This window comes from Athene noctua, chromosome 2 (assembly GCF_965140245.1).
Source record: "Athene noctua chromosome 2, bAthNoc1.hap1.1, whole genome shotgun sequence".
Classification (NCBI taxonomy): Eukaryota; Metazoa; Chordata; class Aves; order Strigiformes; family Strigidae; genus Athene; species Athene noctua.
Genome location: NC_134038.1, coordinates 125532710 through 125554174, shown reverse-complemented (window position 1 = coordinate 125554174; position 21465 = coordinate 125532710). Strand labels below are relative to the sequence as shown.

At 45.2% G+C, this 21465-nt stretch overlaps 2 protein-coding genes across 3 annotated transcripts in view; one reads left to right on the top strand and one right to left on the bottom strand.

Annotated features, from left to right (window-relative positions):
- TRDMT1 (tRNA aspartic acid methyltransferase 1) overlaps nucleotides 1-1275 on the bottom strand; it is a 45629-nt gene extending 44354 nt beyond the window's left edge. The window contains exons 1-2 of one of the 2 annotated variants that reach the window (XR_012633212.1): nucleotides 1172-1275; nucleotides 154-223 (exon numbers count right to left, since the gene is read on the bottom strand). The gene's annotated coding sequence lies outside the window, so the exon portion shown is untranslated. Of the gene's footprint in view, nucleotides 1-153; nucleotides 224-1160 lie in introns of both variants that reach the window. The other variant, XR_012633211.1, reaches the window with a different exon arrangement.
- Nucleotides 1276-1745: 470 nt separating this feature from the next.
- On the top strand, nucleotides 1746-10089 carry VIM (vimentin). Its single transcript, XM_074900197.1, has 9 exons — nucleotides 1746-2372; nucleotides 2566-2626; nucleotides 6630-6725; nucleotides 6869-7030; nucleotides 7534-7659; nucleotides 8385-8605; nucleotides 8702-8745; nucleotides 9162-9247; nucleotides 9723-10089. The coding sequence occupies exons 1-9, from the start codon at nucleotides 1831-1833 to the stop codon at nucleotides 9762-9764; spliced, it is 1380 nt and encodes a 459-aa protein (XP_074756298.1). The 5' UTR covers nucleotides 1746-1830; the 3' UTR covers nucleotides 9765-10089.
- Nucleotides 10090-21465: the final 11376 nt, after the last annotated feature.

The following is a 21465-nucleotide window of genomic DNA, read 5'->3' as shown; positions in this document are numbered from 1 at the left end:
AACTTCTGGTTGCCATCTGAATGAAACTAAAGTACAGTTTCCTTTACCAAAAAAATAAATATCCTTAATATATGGGCTCTGTTTCTTCCTTGTAAAGTACAATACCTGAGGTATAATAGCTGACTTCACTGCGAATTGGGGTGTGAAGATTACCTTTCTTCCTGCCCACTGTTCATGTTCAGGTTTATCAGAATTTCCAGTGAAGGTGTTGGCTTCTGCAGGACTGCAAGTTAAAAGAAATTGAAAATCAATGGTAGTTTTGCATCCCGTAAGCACTGAAGTAATACATTACAGATAATACCTCTACATCGTATCATTTGCTTCCCATAGCAAAGAGGAAAAAGATGTCCCTTACCTGACATGCCAGTGCAGGATTAGAGAATATGCTTTGTGCTTTGGCTACTCAAGTGATAAATTATCTAAATATCAGGGATTTTGTTATCTCCCTTAAACAACTTCTGCATTCATACCAAAACCAATCTGCTGCTACTCAGTCTAAGGTTAAATTTTATGCCATTATTATTGTCCTTTACTACCTACATCATCCTCTACCACTGATAGCCCTATTTTGATAGTAAAATTGCTCTTGAAACACTGGGATTTTTGTCTGGCCTTTGATGCTACACACATAGGATATTTGCAGGTCACGTCTAATGAATTATTATCATTTTGCCAGGTGCTTTCCTAAGACTCTGATCATGTGCCTACTGACATTAATTGGAACAGTCGCTTGGGTACAACAGTGCAGAAACAAGCCTTTGTTAAAATCAAACCCGCCACTTGGTTATTAGAAGGATTGCCACCAAGATCGTAATTGCAACTATTTCAATAATGTACTGTCCACACTAAAGAATAGTAACTGCTGGGGTCTTTGTTACAATAATGGCAGAATTAAGCCTTACCGGTGTAAGGTAAGGTAGCTCACCCAGGTACAGGGAAAACACATTTAGCCTGTAAACGCTGTAAGCAGGAACTGAGCTTGCTATCACGGGAGACAGCTAAAGAAGACACAGATTATTTTTCTGTGTTTATTTTGGACCTGTGGCAGCCCTTTGTGAATAGTTAGCGTCACTCTTCCCTGACCTCACGCTTTCAGAAAGCTAAGAAAGAAAAAACAGGTTCTCCAAAAAGTATATAGATACGTGTACATATATACATACACACATCGTACCCGTGGGGGGTTTCTCAATGCGTGCATCCTCGGCGATTTGGAGGATTTTGCCTGTCCCGTGGCACAACATCAGACCTGCCGCCCCGCCCTGCGCTGACTCTCGGAAGGGGACACGGGAGTCAAGGGACCGACCAGCGCCCGCTTCCGCGAAGCCCAGGGTGCCGCTGCTGCTCTCACCCCCCCGCTCCGTGCCGGGATTCCCCCCACGCCCCTGTCTGCTGCCGCTGCCCGGGCGGCTGCTCTCCCGCAACCCCGGAGAGAAATCCGCCGGCCCTCGGGGCTCAGCCGCGCTGGGCCGAACGGGGAAGACAGGGGTGCTGCCCCCCCGCTCCGCTCCCGAGCTGCCCCGCACACCCGCCTTTGTGTCCGCGGCGGCGGCGGGCAGCCCCCCCACCCCCCGCCCCCCGCGCCCCGGCGGCCACCGCCCCCTCCCCGCGGGGCGAGGCGCGGCGGCGGGCGGCGCGGCGATTGGCGGGACGGGCGGCGGGCGGCGCGGCGATTGGCGGGGCGGGCCCGGCGGGGCGGGCCCGGCGGCGGGCGGCGGCGCCCCATAAGAAGGGGCCCTGGCGGGGGCCGCCGCCCTTCTTCGCCCGCCGCGCACTCGAGCTGCCCCGCTCCGCTCCCGGATTACAAAGCCCGCGCCGCCGCCCGCCGCCGCCATGAGCATCACCACCAAGAACTCTTCGTACCGCCGCATGTTCGGTGGGAGCAGCCGCCCCAGCACCGGCACCCGGTACATCACCTCCAGCAGCCGCTACTCGCTGGGCAGCTCGCTGCGGCCCAGCACCGCCCGGTACGTGTCCGCCTCGCCCGGCGGCATGTACGCCACCAAGGCGACGTCGGTGCGGCTGCGGAGCAGCATGCCGCCCATGCGGCTCCACGACTCCGTAGACTTCTCCCTGGCCGACGCCATCAACACGGAGTTCAAGGCGAACCGCACCAACGAGAAGGTGGAGCTGCAGGAGCTCAACGACCGCTTCGCCAACTACATCGACAAGGTGCGCTTCCTGGAGCAGCAGAACAAGATCCTGCTGGCCGAGCTGGAGCAGCTCAAGGGCAAGGGCACGTCCCGCCTGGGCGACCTCTACGAGGAGGAGATGCGGGAGCTGCGCCGGCAGGTGGACCAGCTCACCAACGACAAGGCACGCGTGGAAGTGGAGCGGGACAACCTCGCCGACGACATCATGCGGCTGAGGGAGAAGTGAGTGTGCGAGGGGAGGGCGGGGAGGAGGGGGGGGCTGCCGGCGCCTCGCACTGCCCGCCCTGCCCGCTGGGGCGGAGGCAGCCCCCGAGCATCCCCGGCTGTGCGGGAGGGGGGGGGGGAGGGGGGAATGGGACACAGGGATCACGGGTGTCCCCCCGCTCCCTCCTCACCGCTGTCTCGCCCCTTCCAGGTTGCAGGAGGAGATGCTGCAGCGGGAGGAGGCTGAGAACACCCTGCAGTCCTTCAGACAGGTTAGCGGGGGCTGCGGGGGGAGGGAGCGAGAGCCCGAGGTGGCGGCGGCGCCTGGGACGGGACGACGGGGCTGCAGGAGTTTGCTTTCCTCGCACAAAGGAATTCCAGCGGTTCTCACGCAAACCCTCCTTGTTTTCTTTAGGGGGATGCTGCGGTCTGAAGGGAGGGGGGTGGAACTATTGTCTTACTTTATCCAAGTCTAGCCTGGTTTACAAAAAACGCTCCGACGTGGAATCGCTTTCCGATCCAATAAAAGTGAAAGGGGGCCATCTGCTCGCTTGGCTGAAGGGTATTAATGGTTTCTATGGGATTCACCGTGGAATGCAGATTGAAGGCATTATGGCATTACGGCAAGTGTGGTGGCAGCAGATTGAAATAATAGATCCCTTTGTGTCGGAGGGGAGTGCGCAGTGGGCTGCATTCTTACTAAATGTGTAATGGTGCGGGCATATTTCGAGCAAAAAGTGTCTGTCGTGTATGTGGTCCGGTTTTTATACAGAACAGATCCTTTTAAATGAAGAGCTTTGGTCAGTGCCTTACTGGGCAACAGTTTCAAATATAAAATTTTTCATACGGGTGTTTGCTGGTAAGAAGTAGACAATTTGTTCCTTAGGGTGAGGTCGAAGCAGTCAAGTTTGCCTCCTCTGGATGTCCGTTAGGAACATAGAATTTAAGCCTCTGTAAACAAGATGTTAACGTTGGAAACAAGTTGCCTTAGAGTTTAGTCTCTGTAGGATGCTATGACGTTACCCAGATAAATTAAAATGTACATGACAGCTAGGGCCAACTGTGCAAACAGTGTTCAAAAAGTGTTAAGCTCGGGTTTTCACTTGTGCAAAGCCATCTTTCAACTTGGATTAAGCCTTGTTTGGACTAGGAGATATTTAGGAATGTGCCTTCTCAAAACAAGGTCTCTTCCCTGAACTTACTGGTGCGAAGCGGCATTGCTATCGTTCCAGCTGGAAGTGACTGCCCTTATCTCCAGACAGCTGGCCACAGGCTGACTTTGTCTCAGAGCTCTTCATTGGTGTAAGCAGATGTCACTGTTCAGGAAATCATCACTTGATTGTCAGTGTTTCCCTAGGCAAGGCTTTTGACTACAGTATATTTATAGTCTCTGAAGGAGAGCAGGAGTCTTCATGAGTTAATGTGTGGAAATGAGACACCTGCTCCCATTCAGAGTCTGGGAGTTTAGTCTCTGCTGGCATTTTGGGGACAGAAGTTTGAAACAGAACAGTCTGAGATACTGCTTTAACTTGAGCTTCTGGTTTTTTTGAGCGCTAAGCCAATTTAGCGTAGTGCGAAGTTCCATACAGAAGCATTTAAGTTTTAGAGAACCTAATCTCTTCTGATTCATTGCTCGAATCAATTGAAGGATCCTTTGACTTAAGTCTGGCTTAAATGTTCTTTCAGACTTAATTGGTGCACTTCAGGGCATGTCTACCACTATTTCAAACCAATTAAACTTCGGGAAGGCTTTAGGCTTTTAAGTGAACTTGGCTTTGTGCATGTCCCACATTCATTATCCAGCTCTTCCCTGCACTCTGGAAAGGAGTAGTTCAGGAGCTCAGCCTCGAGCAGATCTGTGTGTACAGAATGGTCAGAGCTGGATCCATTTAACCTCATAAAGTGTAGCTTATGCATAAGAATTGCAAATCATAGTCTGTGGAAACAATACACTAAATCCGCTCCATGATATAACTGGTGCATGCTAGCGTGATTTGAACAGTGGTAATACCTAATTTTTCCTTGCTGTGGAAATGTAGGCTTGACATGTAAGATTTGAAAACTAAATCCGTTTCAGTGTAAGTATTGTTCCGCAAGTGAAATTAAATTCACAGAACACTGAAGTTGAAACATTCTGTTGTGCTTTCCATTGTAATAAAATGCACATTTTTTTGTTAAGCCATTATATTCTTGCACTGGAAAATTGTGTATGTAGATTCAGAACACTTCAGCAGATACTTTAATGTTCTGATGTAGCATCAAATTTACTTTTTACTTGATGGAGCAGTTGTATACCAGTATTTTAAAAGAAAGTGAAAAAATATTTGAACTTAGACTGTATTTCCAAATTCCAGCTGTTCAACTCGTATGTACTGAATTTTAATTTAATTCTTCTCCAGAACAAAGATGTGGTTGTACTCATATGCTGGAGGGGTGTACTGCATAAACTAAACCTAAAGGTTCAGGGAGTTCTTTCCTCTGGGACAAAACAAACATCACAGTGAGAAAGTTCTTGACTGCAGTTTTGCCAGCTGCTCTGGCAGCAAGGAACAGGTCCTGAACCTATGACAAGACTAATAGGTCTGCTCCTGGCTAACATGAGGTTTGTATGAAGTAAACACGGATACTCAACTCTGCATACTACGTGACTGGCATTAAAGACTCACCTAGGATAAAATCAATGTGTAGTCCAGGTGCATGTATGTATGCCTTTCACTGTGTTCACTCAGGCTAAAAGCAGCTTATTTACGTGGTTCTCCATAAATCTAGGAAATACAGATAAACTATTGATAACATATATAGTAAAATACATAACGTGTTTTCCAAGTGTCTTCATTTTAAGATGCTTTCAATTTATTATAAGCTCCTAAAAATCCTATAGCTGTTCAGTTGTTCTGAAAAACTTAATACACTTTAAGACACAGATTTTTGTAAAATCCACTGGAAACTCTTTGGATGTCTGTCTAATTGCGTAAACATGTTGGGTTATAGCCATGTAATTTCCTTCCAGAATGATCTTCAGGGTTTTTTGTGGGGCGGAGAATATGAATTAAGGAATTTGTTCTCTGAATTGAAAAACAGGGACGATGTGAACTGTGTGGGTGTAAAACTGGAATTGATAGGGAAGTTATGGAATAACACATCAAAGGGGTATTCTGCTAGATAAAGAAAACAGATTAATTCTTCTGGAGCAAGAACCTTACCCCAAAGTCAGAGTGATCCAAGGAATGGCTTTCTAGGAGTCTAAAGAAAACACTCGTTGTTTCAAAGGTGCCATAATAGTGAGAACTGCTGATAAGCTTATGCTTTGGGCAATCCAAAATAGCTTTCACGGAAGCTGTGAAAACCTGATACGTTGATGCCATGTGAACATAAGCATGCAACTGAGTATCTAACTAGTACAAAGGAACAGTCATCCCCTTTGCAAACTAGCTGTCTTGCACATTTGAAATGTAAGAAGTTACCAATCAATGTTTTGTTATGTTTTTGAACTAATTCAGGTTGCTGCTGTGTAACATCCATGGCATATCTTCTGTTATGCCTTAAATGAATTTTTGCTGTTGATTAAGACTATCTCTGTCCAGCAAAAGGTGGAGTCTTTGCCAGCTACTGTGAGGGTGTAGGCAATGATGACTCCATTTGCATTTATGCTCAAACCCTCTTCTCAAGGGAGATCTGTTGAACTGCTTGGAGAAGTAAATGTTTGCAATTCCTATGCATACCTCACTAGCTTTAATATATGCTTTCAAGCTGTGGTTTGTGGACCCAGAGTGCTCTGTGGCCAATCACCAAGGAGTCCATAAGAAGTAAACCAGAAATTAAGCCCACTGATAGGCATTCTGGTACATGGGTTGCACTTTTTAAGCCCCACTGGAAAAAAATGGAAGATTGCAGATTGCAAGACTAACTCTTTTTCAGTGTAGTCAAGCTAAAAGATCTTATAGCTGGCTTCTGGCACAAGTACCTGCTTCATCTTCAAGCAGAGTTTACACCCACCATGATCTGTGTGCCCTTGACCGTGCTCAGCCATATGTTGGCAAAGATGAAGTAGTCTACATATGCTGTATAGTTCCCCAAAATCACAATAAAGGTGCATATAGTGGTCTCTGAGGCTGGGGTAGGAGGTGGCCAAAAGAGGTTTTTCACAGCTCTTGATTTCATATTGTCTTGCCAAAAAGGTCAAATGTCGCATCAGTCTGTATGCTACTGAACTTGCCATAGAAGACTTCTCCGCATCAGTTTGTAACATTGCTAATCATTCTTCTCTCTGGTCAGGATGTTGACAATGCTTCCCTGGCACGTCTTGATCTTGAGCGCAAAGTTGAGTCCCTGCAAGAGGAGATTGTCTTCTTGAAGAAGCTTCATGATGAGGTAAGTGGAATTATGAGGTCTGTAATTAGATGCTGACAGTCTAGTGAGCAAGTAAGCTCTTCAGTGATTCTGGCCCGGAGTCCCCACCCTCATATGTTTTCTATGTTGTGTGTCGTAACACCGAGTGTCTGCTTCTCTCTAAGGAAATCCGAGAACTGCAGGCCCAGCTCCAGGAACAGCACATCCAAATTGATATGGATGTTTCTAAGCCTGATCTTACTGCTGCCCTGCGTGACGTTCGCCAACAGTATGAAAGCGTTGCTGCTAAGAATCTTCAGGAAGCTGAAGAGTGGTACAAGTCCAAAGTAAGTAAAATCTGTTCAGATCTATTGGGTACTTGAACTGTACATAACAACTTTGCTGTAGCACTCAGTGTTTCCTCTGTGTCTCTGCTGGACATGAACACAGCCATGGTACAGGGTCTTCTTTAAACTCCTAGTCTGGAAAGAGTATGGCTGAAAACATTATTTTGTGCCATAACTACAGCATCAGAATAATGCATTCATACTTGGAGTTTTTCCTGTGCTTGTACCTGAAAGCGGATGTTGGATGAAATACTGGAGAAAGGAATGGATGAAAAAATGATGAAAAGTTGGGAGACATACAGGCTGGGGAAACAAATAGGAAAGGCTTAACTATGAATTCCAGTTTAACAATTAGAAATAGAAAGGCATTTTAAGAGCAATGCTAATATTTAAATGTTTCAGGTGTTAAGGCTTGCCATGGCTTCAGTTGCCTGTGTCTGAAAGAAGTCTGTTAGACCATTTCTGTTGAAGTGTTACACTAACCAAATTGGGGATTTCCACAGTTTGCAGATCTCTCTGAAGCTGCTAACAGAAACAATGATGCCCTGCGCCAGGCCAAACAAGAAGCTAATGAATACCGCAGACAGATTCAATCTCTCACCTGCGAAGTGGATGCCCTTAAGGGAAGCGTAAGTAGAAGACGGCAGTTGTTGGGACATTCTTCCCTTTGCAGCTTTAAGCACTGCACTGAAGTTTAATTGTTGATACAGATACAAATGCGGCTGATCTCCCATGAAATAAAGCAGCATACTAGTACTTTTTGAAAAGGATGCTATGGACTCAATTTGGCTGCATGCACTACAGTGCACTGGTTAGATCGGTATACTGAGCTAGTCTTAAACTATAAACTGTGAGTTCATTCTCTTGCTATAACATTGACTGTTTATATAACACTTTCAAAGAAAGTGTTTGTGGCTTGTCTGTCAGGTACAGCTGAAGGTATAAAAAAAGCTGAGGGAGCAGTGGAAAGGAGGTGCAAATCCTGCTGTTACTAGAACCTGACTGCCTTAAAGGCTGGCTTGAAATGGATTTAACTGTGTGTAGTACACCTACAAATCCCTTCACTGAGGACTGCCTGCATTCTGACTTCTGCTGCATGTGTTGGACTTACTGTAAGAGATTATTTTGGCACATGGTAGAACAAATACATGGCACACCTCAGGTCAAGTAGCAGAGTAACCCACTGAGATTTTGCAAGGGGAAGAAAAGGAACTGACAAATTTAGGACATGTCTGGGTGTTTTCAGAAAGGATGCTAACATAACTCAACTTCCCTTTTTTAAAAATTGAGGGCCTTGAGGGTGAAGAACAGTGGCTGAACTGCAGCAGTGTTTGACTTCATTATTCTCTTCCAGAATGAATCCCTGGAGCGCCAAATGCGTGAAATGGAGGAGAATTTTGCTGTTGAAGCTGCTAACTACCAAGACACTATTGGCCGTCTGCAGGATGAGATTCAGAACATGAAGGAAGAAATGGCTCGCCATCTCCGTGAGTACCAGGACCTGCTGAATGTAAAGATGGCTCTTGATATTGAGATTGCCACCTACAGAAAACTGCTGGAGGGTGAAGAGAGCAGGTAAAAAAATGACACACAGACACTTTTCTAAACAGCAATTACTAGAAGACTCTCTATACCCATGTCTGATTTTATCCATTTCTTCTTTTCCTTCAGGATTAACATGCCTATTCCAACCTTTGCTTCTCTGAACCTGAGAGGTAAGCTGTTTCTGCTACTTCAGTTTAGACAGTTGTTCTATCATTAGCAAAAGGGTTCTGGATAGTTCCTTTTACTTGTGTACTTGAAGTTGTATAAATGCAGTTGTGTGTAAATGTTTTCTTTAGATATAACTGCAATATTTGTAATTAACTTTGGATGGGAGGAGCTACTTTGTTCCTGTGCACAGATATTTTTAATTATCAGTATGTAGTGAGTGATTTGTTTGTATGCTTGCTGAAGGTGCTTTAAGAGGACCAGGGAGAAAAGCAAATAAAATATTTGCTTATTCAGAACACGAGACTTCTTCATATACTAAACTGGAATTCTGAAAGTAGACACTAAAACCTGTTACACTTCATTTTTATGAGGAGACACTTCATCTAGACTATTGGTAATAATACATTTTCTTCTGCAGAAACCAACATTGAGTCTCAGCCAATGGTTGACACTCACTCAAAGAGGACACTTCTAATTAAGACCGTCGAAACTAGAGATGGACAGGTTGGTGGTAACTTTTATTTTATTTCTTTCACAGCTGGTTGCCTTAAAATGCTCTTCAGTTTTGAACAGCATCTGGCAGTCTGAGCTGCATGGCTGAACATGCAGATGTAGCAAACAGACTTCTGTGGAAACAATCACAAAATTCTTCTCATAGTAAAACCTTAAGTGACTGGCAGTTACCTGTGTAAGGAGTATTTAAGTTCAGCTGAGTTAGCAAATTCTCAAAAGATTTTTCACATCACCTGAGGAAAATATGTGGCAGTAAATAGAGGTACCTGTTTGGGACAAGACACTGTGTTCAGACTAAGTAAAGCTGTAATGGTTTCTGTGCACTATTTACCAGCTAGAACTTCTCATTTGTAAGAGTTGATACCCACCTGTTCACATTTCTGTAGTACTGGATGTTCCAATTTTAACTATAAAAAAGCCACGATCTTACTGCTAAAACTTGAGGAAAGTGTCTCTTTTTCAACAGGTTATTAATGAGACTTCCCAGCATCATGATGACTTGGAGTAAAGCTGAAGTGAAGACGCATACCTATTAATGCAGGAGAAATTCTTACCAGCAGATTTAAAAAGTCCACGTCTTAAAGGAAGAAACAGCTTTCAAGTGCCTTTCTGCAGTTTTTCCATGAGCGCAAGATTATTATGCTAGGAAATAGGTCTTAGATCTTGCAAACTGACTCTCCCTGAAGGATTAGAGTTTACAATGGAGTCTAGTTTACAAATAGCAATATCTTGTGCTGCAATACTGTTTTTAAGTATCTGAATTCAATAAAACTGCTTTTTCCAGCACAGTATGAGCAACCTGTCGCTACTTCAATAAACCTTTGGAAAATGGCTCTTGATGTGTTCTAATTTGTTAACTTTATGACTTTCTGGAAAGCCATAACAACATAATGCTGGAATTACTATACGGTTGACATCTCCAGTATTGGTTGTGTGGAATGCTGTTTTTAAAGTTTAACTAGATAAACTATCTTACTCATTTACTGCTTAGGTTTTGGAACCAACTAAAATGGAATATAACTGGCAGATGCATAATGTATTATGATATTTCTTATCACTTGAATAAAATATGATACTTCAAGCTAATAAAAATTAATCTTGCTTCCATATACTAGTTAACTGGGTTACTAAGAGCTAAGAATGCCCAAACTACCTTAAAACTCAGCTCTGTAAAACGTAGTAGTTAAGTAGCTGTGACACAGTTCATGCAAGCCCTTATCTAAGACAGCACCTTTGCAAAGTTACCAGCTGACTTGATGCATTGACTTCATTTTCCAGGAAAGACTAGTTCCCAAAGGCTTGTCTGTATTGCAGAAGCTGAAGGAAAGCTTCAGATGGAGTGGGGGTTAGGAGAGGTATTTAAAGGGAATGCATAGAAAGATAACTTGCCTCACTGGTAACTTGATTCTAGCATTTAAACCCCTTTAAAAAAGGAGAACTACCATCTTCTCTGCTGAGCATCAGCTTTAGTGCAGCAGTATGGGGAAGAGAAAACTCCCATCTGGCCTGCCATAGTCTTCTGGGAGGCAGAATTGAAAGGTTGGAGTCCTCTGTGAGCACTTAGAAAATTTATCTGCAGACCAAGATTTTAAATTAAAACACAGTCAAAACCTCAGCACAGCTCTTGCCTTGCAAAAGTAGCTACTCTGTTGTGCATCACTCCTATAAAGCCTGCTTCCTTGCATTCAGTGCTCATTCAAGGAAATGGTGGTAGTTCATGTTTTACACTCACAAGCACTTGGGAACTGATCTGTAAGAAAAACTTACTGTTAACCCCATCTGATAGGGATGAAAAAAAAATCCTTATCAGTTCTTCCCTTTGCTTCAGTGCAAGACTAACTAGATGTAGTGCAGGCACTGGAGTGAGGGGGCAGTAGGAGTCCACTTTTTTCGTCCCGTTGCCTGCAGCACCAGGTTAAGAAATCAGCCAAACTGCTAAAGAGAAAGGTGGGCAGTGCCTGGGGTATGCTGAAATATTGTACAGCTCAGATACACAGGTATCCAGCAACCTGGAGGTGGGGGCCTAGGTGTGATTGCAGTTTACATCTTGGAACTTCCCAGGGAGAAGTGCTGAAGCTGTTCTTCACAGCAGAAAAGTGCCTAATTTTTCAAACAAGGTGTGGTGGTGCTCTTCCTACCTTTTCTCTAGTAAGTGCTCACAGAGGACTTCAACCTTTCATTTCCACCTCCAGTCAGTCCAGAGGGGAGTTTTCTCTTCCCCATTACACCGCACTTGGGCTGCTGTTTAGCAGAGCATACAAACGCATTAGGCTGGGATATGTGCCTGTCTGGCTTGGTGCTTTAGGTGCTCACCTGAAAAAAAAGTCCCACAGATGGTCCTGCGTTTGTTCTGGTGACAATTCCATGTAAAAGGGCCATAAGTGACCCTGAGGAGAGTGCCTGGATCCAAGCCTCAGCTGCTGCTTGCTGCAAAGTGGAACAGATTCAACCTGGTCTACAGTGTGGTGAGTAGGATAGTCTCATTAAAAAGAGTGAACCCAGCCTCTTTCAGGCCGCAGAGGTTACAGACACCAGGTTTTCTACTATGTATCAACATCTAAAATGATTAAAAAAACACAAATGAACTTGCATGGGAGATGCTTTCTGTGATAGGGACAGCTCTGGGCATGTGCAATAGCTCATTTTGAACACTTAATAGGCTCAGGTGTCTACAACCTTTCAGGGTAAGACAGGGTAAGGTGCTCATGTCCTGCCTATTGCGGACTACTGAAGTCTTTCTGGATCTAGGCATTGAAGATGTTGGGCCAATGCTTATTGTAATTTTTTGCAGGTGAAGCAGTGTGGGAGCCCTGGACGGTGGCATCTGGCAGCATGTGGGCAGGGGGAGCCAGCCCTACCAGGGGACAGTGGGGACCATCGATGGCTCTGGGAAGAGATCCCCAGCACAGAGTGTTTTCTGAAATGCACATCGACTGCTGGAGGTTATCTGAATTGTGACAGTCTTTCAGATGTTGCTTTTCCCTCTGACACCATCTACCTGGCTCACTGCTTTTCTGTCACCTTTGATTGCTTCACCCAGTAGATGAAAGAAGTGACGGTACCAAGCACTGACAGTGCAGCAAAGGAGTTATTCCTGGATCTTTTGTGTTTGGGGTTACTCAGAGCAAAGAGAAGTATGTGGCAGAGCTTTCAATCATGGGAAAAAATAGAAAAATAAATAAAAATAAATAAAACTAAAGCCTAGCTGCCAAGGGGATAGGAAGATTGCAGGAAGCCTCCAAAGCCCACACTCTGTGCAAGTGCAAGAGTACCCTCACAGTAGAAGGGAGAGAGGATGGTGACTGTGTAAACTTCTCAGTGTTTGATCTAGGCATACCAGGCTTATGCTCGTCGTATATAATCACTGAAAGCTGCTTAGTGTTGAGCCAGCAGCTGACTTCAGAACTGTATTTCACATCCTAATAACTGCAGGCAGCAGCTGTACCAAGCAGGGCAGCCCCTACCAGTGGCCAGGCACTTGTCCTACCCTCCAATGAGCACTGTGAAGCTGCTCCCATGAGCTTATGCAGTGACTACCTCCAAATGTGTGAGCTGTACTCACAGTAAATAATATGAATCCTCCAGATAATTAAGAAGCCTCATATTTAGTTGATTTTGCTTCATATAGCCAGAAGCTTGCCTTCTTTTCCTTTGCTTTTTAAAAATAATCTCACAAAATATGAAAACTATTAGCAGAGACTCTTTATTCCAAGCCCCTGGGAACATGTAGTTAATACATTTCTTCTGCCATCCAGTTTGTCTGCTTTAGTATACAGCAAATATACTTTTCCCTCCCTCCCTCTCTCCCTTCCCTCTCCCTTCCCTCTCCCTTCCCTCTCCCTTCCCTTCCCTCTCCCTTCCCTTCCCTTCCCTTCCCTTCCCTTCCCTTCCCTTCCCTTCCCTTCCCTTCCCTTCCCTTCCCTTCCCTTCCCTTCCCTTCCCTTCCCTTCCCTTCCCTTCCCCCTCTGTGCCTCAGACTGCAGGGTGCTACCCCACAGCACCAAGCTGCCCCACAGACTGTGTGAAACCTCCTAAAAGGGGTCTGAGCCAAATCTCACCATGTCAGGCAGGATGCCCCGTGCCACCTGTGGTTGGAGTACTTATGGGGCTCATGCTCAAAGTCCTATTTTCAGGTGCAAAATCCCACACGTAAGTGGGTTACTGGGCACTTTGGGACTGGTCTGTTCTCCCACGAGTCAATTAAAACATACTCTGTAGACTCTCAACCACCTTTAGGCACCCACAGAGCATGGAGAAACTTGTGGCTGACATCCCTGTCATCGGGCTGTTGGTGGCAGTCACCAAGGACCCATGCTGTGTGGAGATCGCATCCTGCTGGGGCACACCTGGTGCTGGGAGGCTCCTGCTCCTGGACAGGGCTTGCTTATGCCAACTGTGGAAGGGGGGTGGGGGGGGGGGTGGGGGGGGGTGTGTGTCCGGGGAATATAAATTCCCACATTTGACGAGGATGAGCAGCTGAATGACTGGATAGAGAATCTCACTGGTGCCCTAACAGCAGGTAAGTACCAGAGATTTTAATTGCAAATCCTTCCACAGGGGAAGGGAAGGCTGGCTGTTACTGAAAATTTTAAATTCATTTGCATACAGTAAACTAAGAGACATTTGCTTGAGTGCAGCCAGGTATGCAGAACTAGGAAGTACCAAAAATAAAATGATAGCTTCAATCGTCATTTGGTCCCTTTGTGCTCATTCATAATGCTACATACTTCAGTTCATAGACCTTGTCTCATTCAGTGCACATATCCAACACCATTTCAGGAATCACCACCACTCACTGCCAGAGTATTTTCAGACCTCCTGTGTGTGTGTTCCCTCAGTTTATTTATGTGCTTTAAAGAGTCTGAATTTTTAATTTCCTCAAGGGTACCCTCTGCTGTTCTTCATGGTTCTTTACAACACCCCTGCGAGAAGTGGGGTATTTATCAGCCCTGTTTCTCACATGGGACCGTGGAGCACAGCTCAGAAGTGGAAGCTAACCTCAGGGGTCGGTGTGAGGCTGGTTAGTACTATGTACTTTTAAGAAACTTACTGATTTCAGATCCAGGTATTTTCCTAGTCTAGATGTCAGATCAAGTTCCCACAAAATGAAGCTCAGGCATTCAGGGGTACCAATGCAAAGCACAGTTCAAGTGAAATTCCCAGCCTTGGCCAGGAAATCTATAGCACAAGCAGGAAAAAAATCTGGTTCTGCAACACGGTGTAGAGCTGTCTTAACCATAGGACCCTTCTCTCTCTACAACATATTGCATCCTTTGTTCCACAGTTGCTTTCTTCTGCAATAAGGACAGTGATGCTCTTGCTAACAGGCCCCCTCACAACCCAGTCCAAGGCTATTCCTCAGGCCCATGAACTGGCCAGAGGTCAAAGCTCCTTATGAGCTTCAGCCTGCAGCAGCCAAACTCATTGGTTCAGAAAAGGGCAAGTCCACAGCAGCCAAATCTCTGCACAGTGGTGTATAATAGTTTCCATACAAACTCCTCAGCCTGACATTTTCGGCCCGTTTCTTTTTCAGAGACGTATTGCAGCTGTCTCCCTGTGGTGGGTTACATGAACTGCAAGGGGCAGACCGCCTATGCGGAGCATTGCTCCTCTCCTCCAAGGTGGAGCCTTGACTGCAGTGTACCATACAGGATGGTATGACCACAAAGGGAAGAGCTGCATCTTTCTCCAAGAATTGCTCTGCAGTTATTCTCTGCTACTGGCTGTGATTCTGAAGTCCAATAAGATGTCTCAGACTTGGCAGACAGCAAATAAGCACACGTCCAAGGATGGAGAAGGGTGGTGGGTTGAATCCGGCCAGCAGTCAAGCACCCACACAGCCACTTGGTCACCACCATCACCTCCAGCAGGACAGGGGAGAAAACAAAAAAAACAAAAGTGAGAAAATTTGTGGGTGGAGACAGTTTAATAAATGAAGAAAAGGTCAGGGGGGAAACCCTAAGAAAAACAAAAGCAATCACACACCACCTCTCACTGGCAGACAGATGCCCAGCTGTTCTCCAAACAATGGCCACCTTGGAAATCAAAACCCTTCCTTCTTCTTCCTTTACTTCAGTCTTTACTGCTGACGACTGAGCTGATTGAGCATGATGTTGCATGGTATGGAATATCCCTTTGATCAGTTCAGGTCAGCTGTCCCACCTGTGTCCCCTCCCAATGTCTTTCCTGCTCCCAGGCTACTCGTTGAGGGGGCAGACTGGGAAACAAAGAGGAAAGCCTTGATGCTGTGCAAGCACTGTTCAGCAACAGCCAAAACGTTGCCGTGTCACCAATACCATCTTAGCCACAAATCCAGAACACAGCACCATAGGGGATGTTGGGAAGGCAGTTAACTTCACCCCAGACAGACCCAGTACAAGAATTTAGCAGAGATTCAGACAGTGTGCTGGGTTTGTGTGGTGGGGTTTTGGTAGCAGGGGAGGGGGCCACAGTGGTGTCTCCTATGAGAAGCTTCAAGGAGCTCCCCCAGCTCCAAGTCAGACCAGCCTCTGGCCAAGGCCAGGTCAATTTGCAACGGTGGCTGCACCTCTGTGATAATGCATTTAAGAAGAGGAGCCTGAGAGGAGGAGGAGTTGTGAGAGAAATACCTATGCAAACATCAAGGACAGTGGAAGAAAGGAGGAGGAGGGTGGAGGTGCACTGTATCAGACACTCCTCTGCCACTCATGGTGAGAGGGCAGACTACCCTCTTGCAGCCCGTGGAGTCTACTCCTCCAGTGTGGGTCCCTGCCATGGACTGCAGTATTCCCAGTCTTCCCAGCAACAGCCTGCTCCAGCTTGGCCTTCCCTCAGAGTCTCGGCCTTCTTCAGGTGTAGCCACCTGCTCTGACGTGGGATCCTCCATAGGCTGCAGGTGGGCATCTGTTCCACTGCGGACCTCCATGGGCTGCAGGGGGACAGCCTGCTCTCTCACCATGGGTGGCAGGGGAGTCTCTGCCCTGGAGCACCGCCTCCCCACTCCCCCAGCCCCCCACCCCCACCCCCCTCCTTCTTTCTTCCACTGACCTTGGTGTTTGCATAGGTATTTCCCTCACAACTCCTCCTCCTCTCAGGTTCCCCTTCTTAAATATGTTATCATAGAGGTGCAGCCACCATCACTAATTGGTTTAGTCTTGGCCAGAGACAGGTCTGACTTGGAGCCAGGGGAGCTTCTCAAAGCTTCTTACAGAAGCCACCACTGTAGCCCCTTCCCCTGCTACCAAAACCCCACCACACACAAATCCAACACAGATGGGTGCCTGCGTCTGTACCAGGCAGCTGGGTGGAGGCTATGTATGAGGGCTGAGAAGCACCCACATTCAAAGTCCATCTTTTCCAAATTAGGAGCAGGGTTTTAAGCCCAGATCTCCCAACATAAGACTCTCTATAGATTTTACGGATGCCCAAGAAATGTACACTCTAGAAAAGCTCTGCCCTTTTATATAACCAGCTTTATTATACTTGGCAACGTGAGTAATACGAGGTGGTTTTGCTGGCTGAAGTTCTCGACATGCAGACCAGGTTTCCATCCCCATCCCTAGTTAATGTTTAAATCCTGGAAAAATAACTTGGCTCCCACCTACTGTAAACTAATGCAATCATATTTTTAAAGCATGTTGTGTGAATTGGGGATGGTAAATTGCAAACACACCTTCTGCTCCAACAGTCCTTCGATGATGTTTGCTGGAGTGCATGACAGGTTTGCTGCCCCCAGCTTTCCCCATCAGACCTTAGCGCCTTGCAGTTGGGCAGCTGTAGAAGTTCATGCCTGTTCCACTCCTGCCAACCACAGCACAAAGCACTTTGCTGCTTTAATCTAAAAATATTGGACTGTGACCTAGGACAGGTCTGAAGTGGTGAATTCTTGCATTGGTAGGATATGCTTCTATCCTGGCCAATTCCTGTTCTGGTGTTCAGTTACTCTCAAAGTGAAAAAGTTGTTTCGTATATTTAAACATCAGTTCATGTCCATTGCCTCTATGAATACTGAATCTTCTGTACTCCCTCCATCTTATACACATTGATGTGATTCCCCTGAGCCTTCTCTTCTCCTGGCTGAAAAGTCCCAGCTCTCTCAGCTTTTACTTGTACATCACATGCTCCAAGACCTTCATTGTCTTCATGGCCCTTGGCTGGACTTGTTCTAGTACATCCATCTCTTTTTTACTGGGGAGCCCAGAACTGGACACAGAACTGCAGAGGGGTGTCACCAGGGCTGATCAGAAGGAAAGGCTCACCTGCCCCAGAAAACTTAGCTTCAATATATTGAGTTGTACCGACTGGTCATGAAAAGAATCCATAGACAGTTGTGGCCTGGCAGATGGGAGGGTAAGTAAAGGCCAGTGCTCTCCAACAACGTATGAACAGCCATACTGGGTCAGACCAGCGATCCACCTGGTCTTCTAGAGTCCTTGCTGAGGAAAAAGGTGTAAGAAATGGGGCTAAAATCCCTGGAATAAACTTAATTTTTCAGGCAAACAGAAAATCAGCAGCTTTTTGAGCCAGTGGTTTTATCCAGATCATTGATGAACTTGTCTGACCTGATTTGAATCCTTTTACATTTTTGGCTTCTCACAGCCTGTATTTCATAATTTGACAGGGTACCAGGGAAAAACATTTTCTTTTGATTATTTTATCCTCACTGTCTGATCATGTTGTTGACTTTCCAGTAGTTCTTGTGTTATGAAACATAGTAAATAATCATTCTGCATTCAACACTTTCATGCCACCCCTCATTTGACAGACTTCTCTAGTAGCTCCTCTCCAGCACTTCTGCATGTTTCTAACATTTCTAGCGTCTTCTTATCAAGAAGCCATCCTGTAACCCTCATAATCCTCATCACTTTTCTCCTCATTTTAGTTCTGCTATAATCTGTTTAAAACAAGATGACTGAGACAACAAGCAGTCTTCGAGACACAGGCATTGGAGCAACACAGAGTGACATAATGGGAACTACTGTTTTGTGCTCAGTTAGCTTCAAAGTAAGTAAAAATATCCCATCTGCTTTTTTGATCACTGCTCAGTACTGGGCTGATGTTTTCAGAAAGTTATCCACAGTGAGTCAAAGACCTATTTCCTAAAGACTAATACCTGTGAGTTATTTTTTCCCCCTACTTTGCTGTCATTGACATTAAATTTTCATTCACTGTTTGATCACCCAGTCATCCAGGACAATAATATCCTTCTACAACTTTGAGCTTGGTGCTAATATTGATTGCCCTTAATAATTTTGTACCAACCGAAAACTTTAGTCAACCTACTAGTCATCCTTTCCTAGATTGCTGAGGAATATATTAAATGGTAAAGTCCAGTGTGCAAATACTTGTGGGAGCCCAGTGACAGCTTCATTTCACAGTGAAGGCTCTTTATTATTTCTGTCGTTTCCTACTTTCTACCTTAAAATAGGGAGAACCTGCCCTTTGTATTTCTTAGGAATCTGCAGTGGTCATTTTGCAAAAGCTTTTGACAAAGCCTTCCATCTGCATCACCCTTACCCACAAAACTTGTAAAATCCTATAATTTCCACCAGATTCATGAGGCATGACTTCCTCAGGAAAAAATGCATGTGGAATCCTACCCTGCACAGCTGCTCTTACAGTTCCTCCTGATTTTGCCCAGCAAAAACATTAGATTTATTGCTCTATAGATTTCAGCATCACCCTGGAGCCTTTTTTAGAGTCTGAAGTTATACTGGCCATTGACTATTCCTCTGACACCATAGGCATTGCAACAAGCAAATTAGCAGTTTCATGCTGAGTTACTCCAAACCCATTTGATGGTTGCCGTTCTGCCTTCTTCTTACCTGTCAATGTATTGATTTCTTTCAAAACGTCTTCAGTTTGAGACTGTTCTTCATCTTTCACAGGGGGCTGCTTCATCCTGTCCTTAATGAGCTGTATTCACGCAAGTTTTTTCCTATGGCTTTATCTTTGCTGAGTAATCCTTCAACCTCTTGACTGTCTCACTTGAAGCTGCACTGAATTTCTGGTAGACATCATGGTTTGGATGTGTTTGAAAGTGTTTTTTATTAGGAACTTGCGTCTCAAACTTGTATCTGATCTATCTCACTAGAGATCTACTTTTCATTTCCCACAGTTCTCTGGTTTTCCCAATTAGACATGACTACTGTCAAGTTCTAGTAGTTCCTTTCATTGTTCTTTCTAAGTGGGCTGTGTCTTTTGTGAGAGTTCTTTTCTTTTTCTTTTCTTTTCTTTTCTTTTTTCTTTTCTTTTCTTTTCTTTTCTTTTCTTTTCTTTTCTTTTCTTTTCTTTTCTTTTCTTTTCTCTTTTCTTTTCTTTTCTTTTCTTTTCTTTTCTTTTCTTTTCTTTTCTTTTCTTTTCTTTTCTTTCCTTTCCTTTCCTTTCCTTTCCTTTCCTTTCCTTTCCTTTCCTTTCCTTTCCTTTCCTTTCCTTTCCTTTCCTTTTTTCTCTCTTCTCTGTTTCTCTCCTCTCCTCTCCTCTCCTCTCCTCTCCTCTCCTCTCCTCTCCTCTCCTCTCCTCTCCTCTCCTCCCCTTTCCTCTTTTTTCTTTTTTCTTTTTTTTTTTTTTCTGAGAGGCTTTTCAGTAAAATAGTAGACAGTTCTCAGTTTAATACAGTATCTCAAAAAATCTCTTAGTGGCTTACCAGGATTTTCAATCTTTTAACTTTTTTTTTTTTTTTTCAATTGCTACCTACATTTAAGGAAAGCTCCCTTTCGATGTTCAACTTGATTGAAATGGATTTTCAGGTTATTTTTCCTTCCTGACTTGATTTTGAATATCAGTACATGCAGCTGCTACATCTTCTTCACCACTGACCTCTCCACTTTCCACAGAGACTGTAAATTACATGCCTCTCTCTGTCATTTGCAAGATAGGTTCTTAGCATTTCTCTCCTTTAACCCATAACTATCTAGCTGCCTTTTCCTTTAGGTAGCAGAGCTCCTATGTACCTAATTGAACTTGGAGTAATTGCTTTGATCTTCGAGTTTTCAGATGAAAGTTTGTCAATTTCCTCCCCAACTTTATTAGACAGACTAATAAAACACAGGGTCTCTTCCGCAAACCTTGACTTATACCGTCATCAGATGAACAGGCACTGCAGGCTGTCCCCACACAGGCTGGCAGGGCATTGCCGAGCCATCCGGGGCCCATCTCACCTCCCCCAGCCAGGGAGCAGGGCAGGCTGGTGTGGAAGGACAGTTGGGGCAGCCTCAGCCCAGGGCATCAGGAACCTGTATGGGGAAGGAGGTGCCCAGTGTAGAGGGTGTCTGCTCTGATCAGGAAGAACAAGTAGCTAAGGCCTTCTACAAACAGCTAAAAGTAGCCTCATGTTCTCTGGAGAGCATTGATGACAACTTCCCAACCCAAGTGACAGAGGAGCCAGCAAGGAGAGGTGTTCTCTTGGACCTCACAGTTACAAACAAGCAAAGACTCATTGGGGATGTGAAAGACAAAGTCTGCCGTGGCTGCAGTGACCAAGAGATGGTGGAGTTCAGGATCCTGAGAGCAGAGGGCATGGCAAAAACCAAGATCACAACCCTGAGCTTTAGGACAGCAGGCTTTGGCCTCTTCAGGGATCTGCTTGAATGAGTCCCATGGGATAGGACCCTAAAGAGAAGAGACGTCCAAGAAAGCTGTTTGATATTCAATGATCACCTCCTTTATGCTCAAGAACAGCCCATCCCAAAGAACAGGAAGTCAAGCAAAAATGCCATGAGGCCTATGTGGATTAATAAGGAGTTCCTGGCATAACTCTGACATTAAAACGTCTACAGAATGTAGAATCAGGGTAGTTTACCTGTGAGAAATATAGAGACATTGAGTATACAGACATGGTTAGGAAAGAGTCAAAGCAATCCTGAGTCTGGCAATGGATGTCAAGAGCAACAAGAATGGCTTCCATAAATACATAAGGGGCAAAAAGACTAGTGAAAATGTGGGCCTGCTGCTGAAAGGGGCAGGAGTCTTGGTGACACAGGTCATGGACAGGCTTGAGGTACTGAATGTTTTCTTCACCTCAGTCTTTTCTAGCAAGATCCAACTTCAGGAATCCCCAGAGACAAGGGTGAAAGTTTGGAGGAAGGAAGATGTACTCTTGGTAGAAGAGGGTCATGTCAGAGAATACTTAAGCAAACTGCATATGAATAAATCCCTGGGCCCTGACAAGATGGATCCATCAGTGCTGAGGGAACTGGCTGATGTAATTCTGAGGCCACCTTCAATTATTG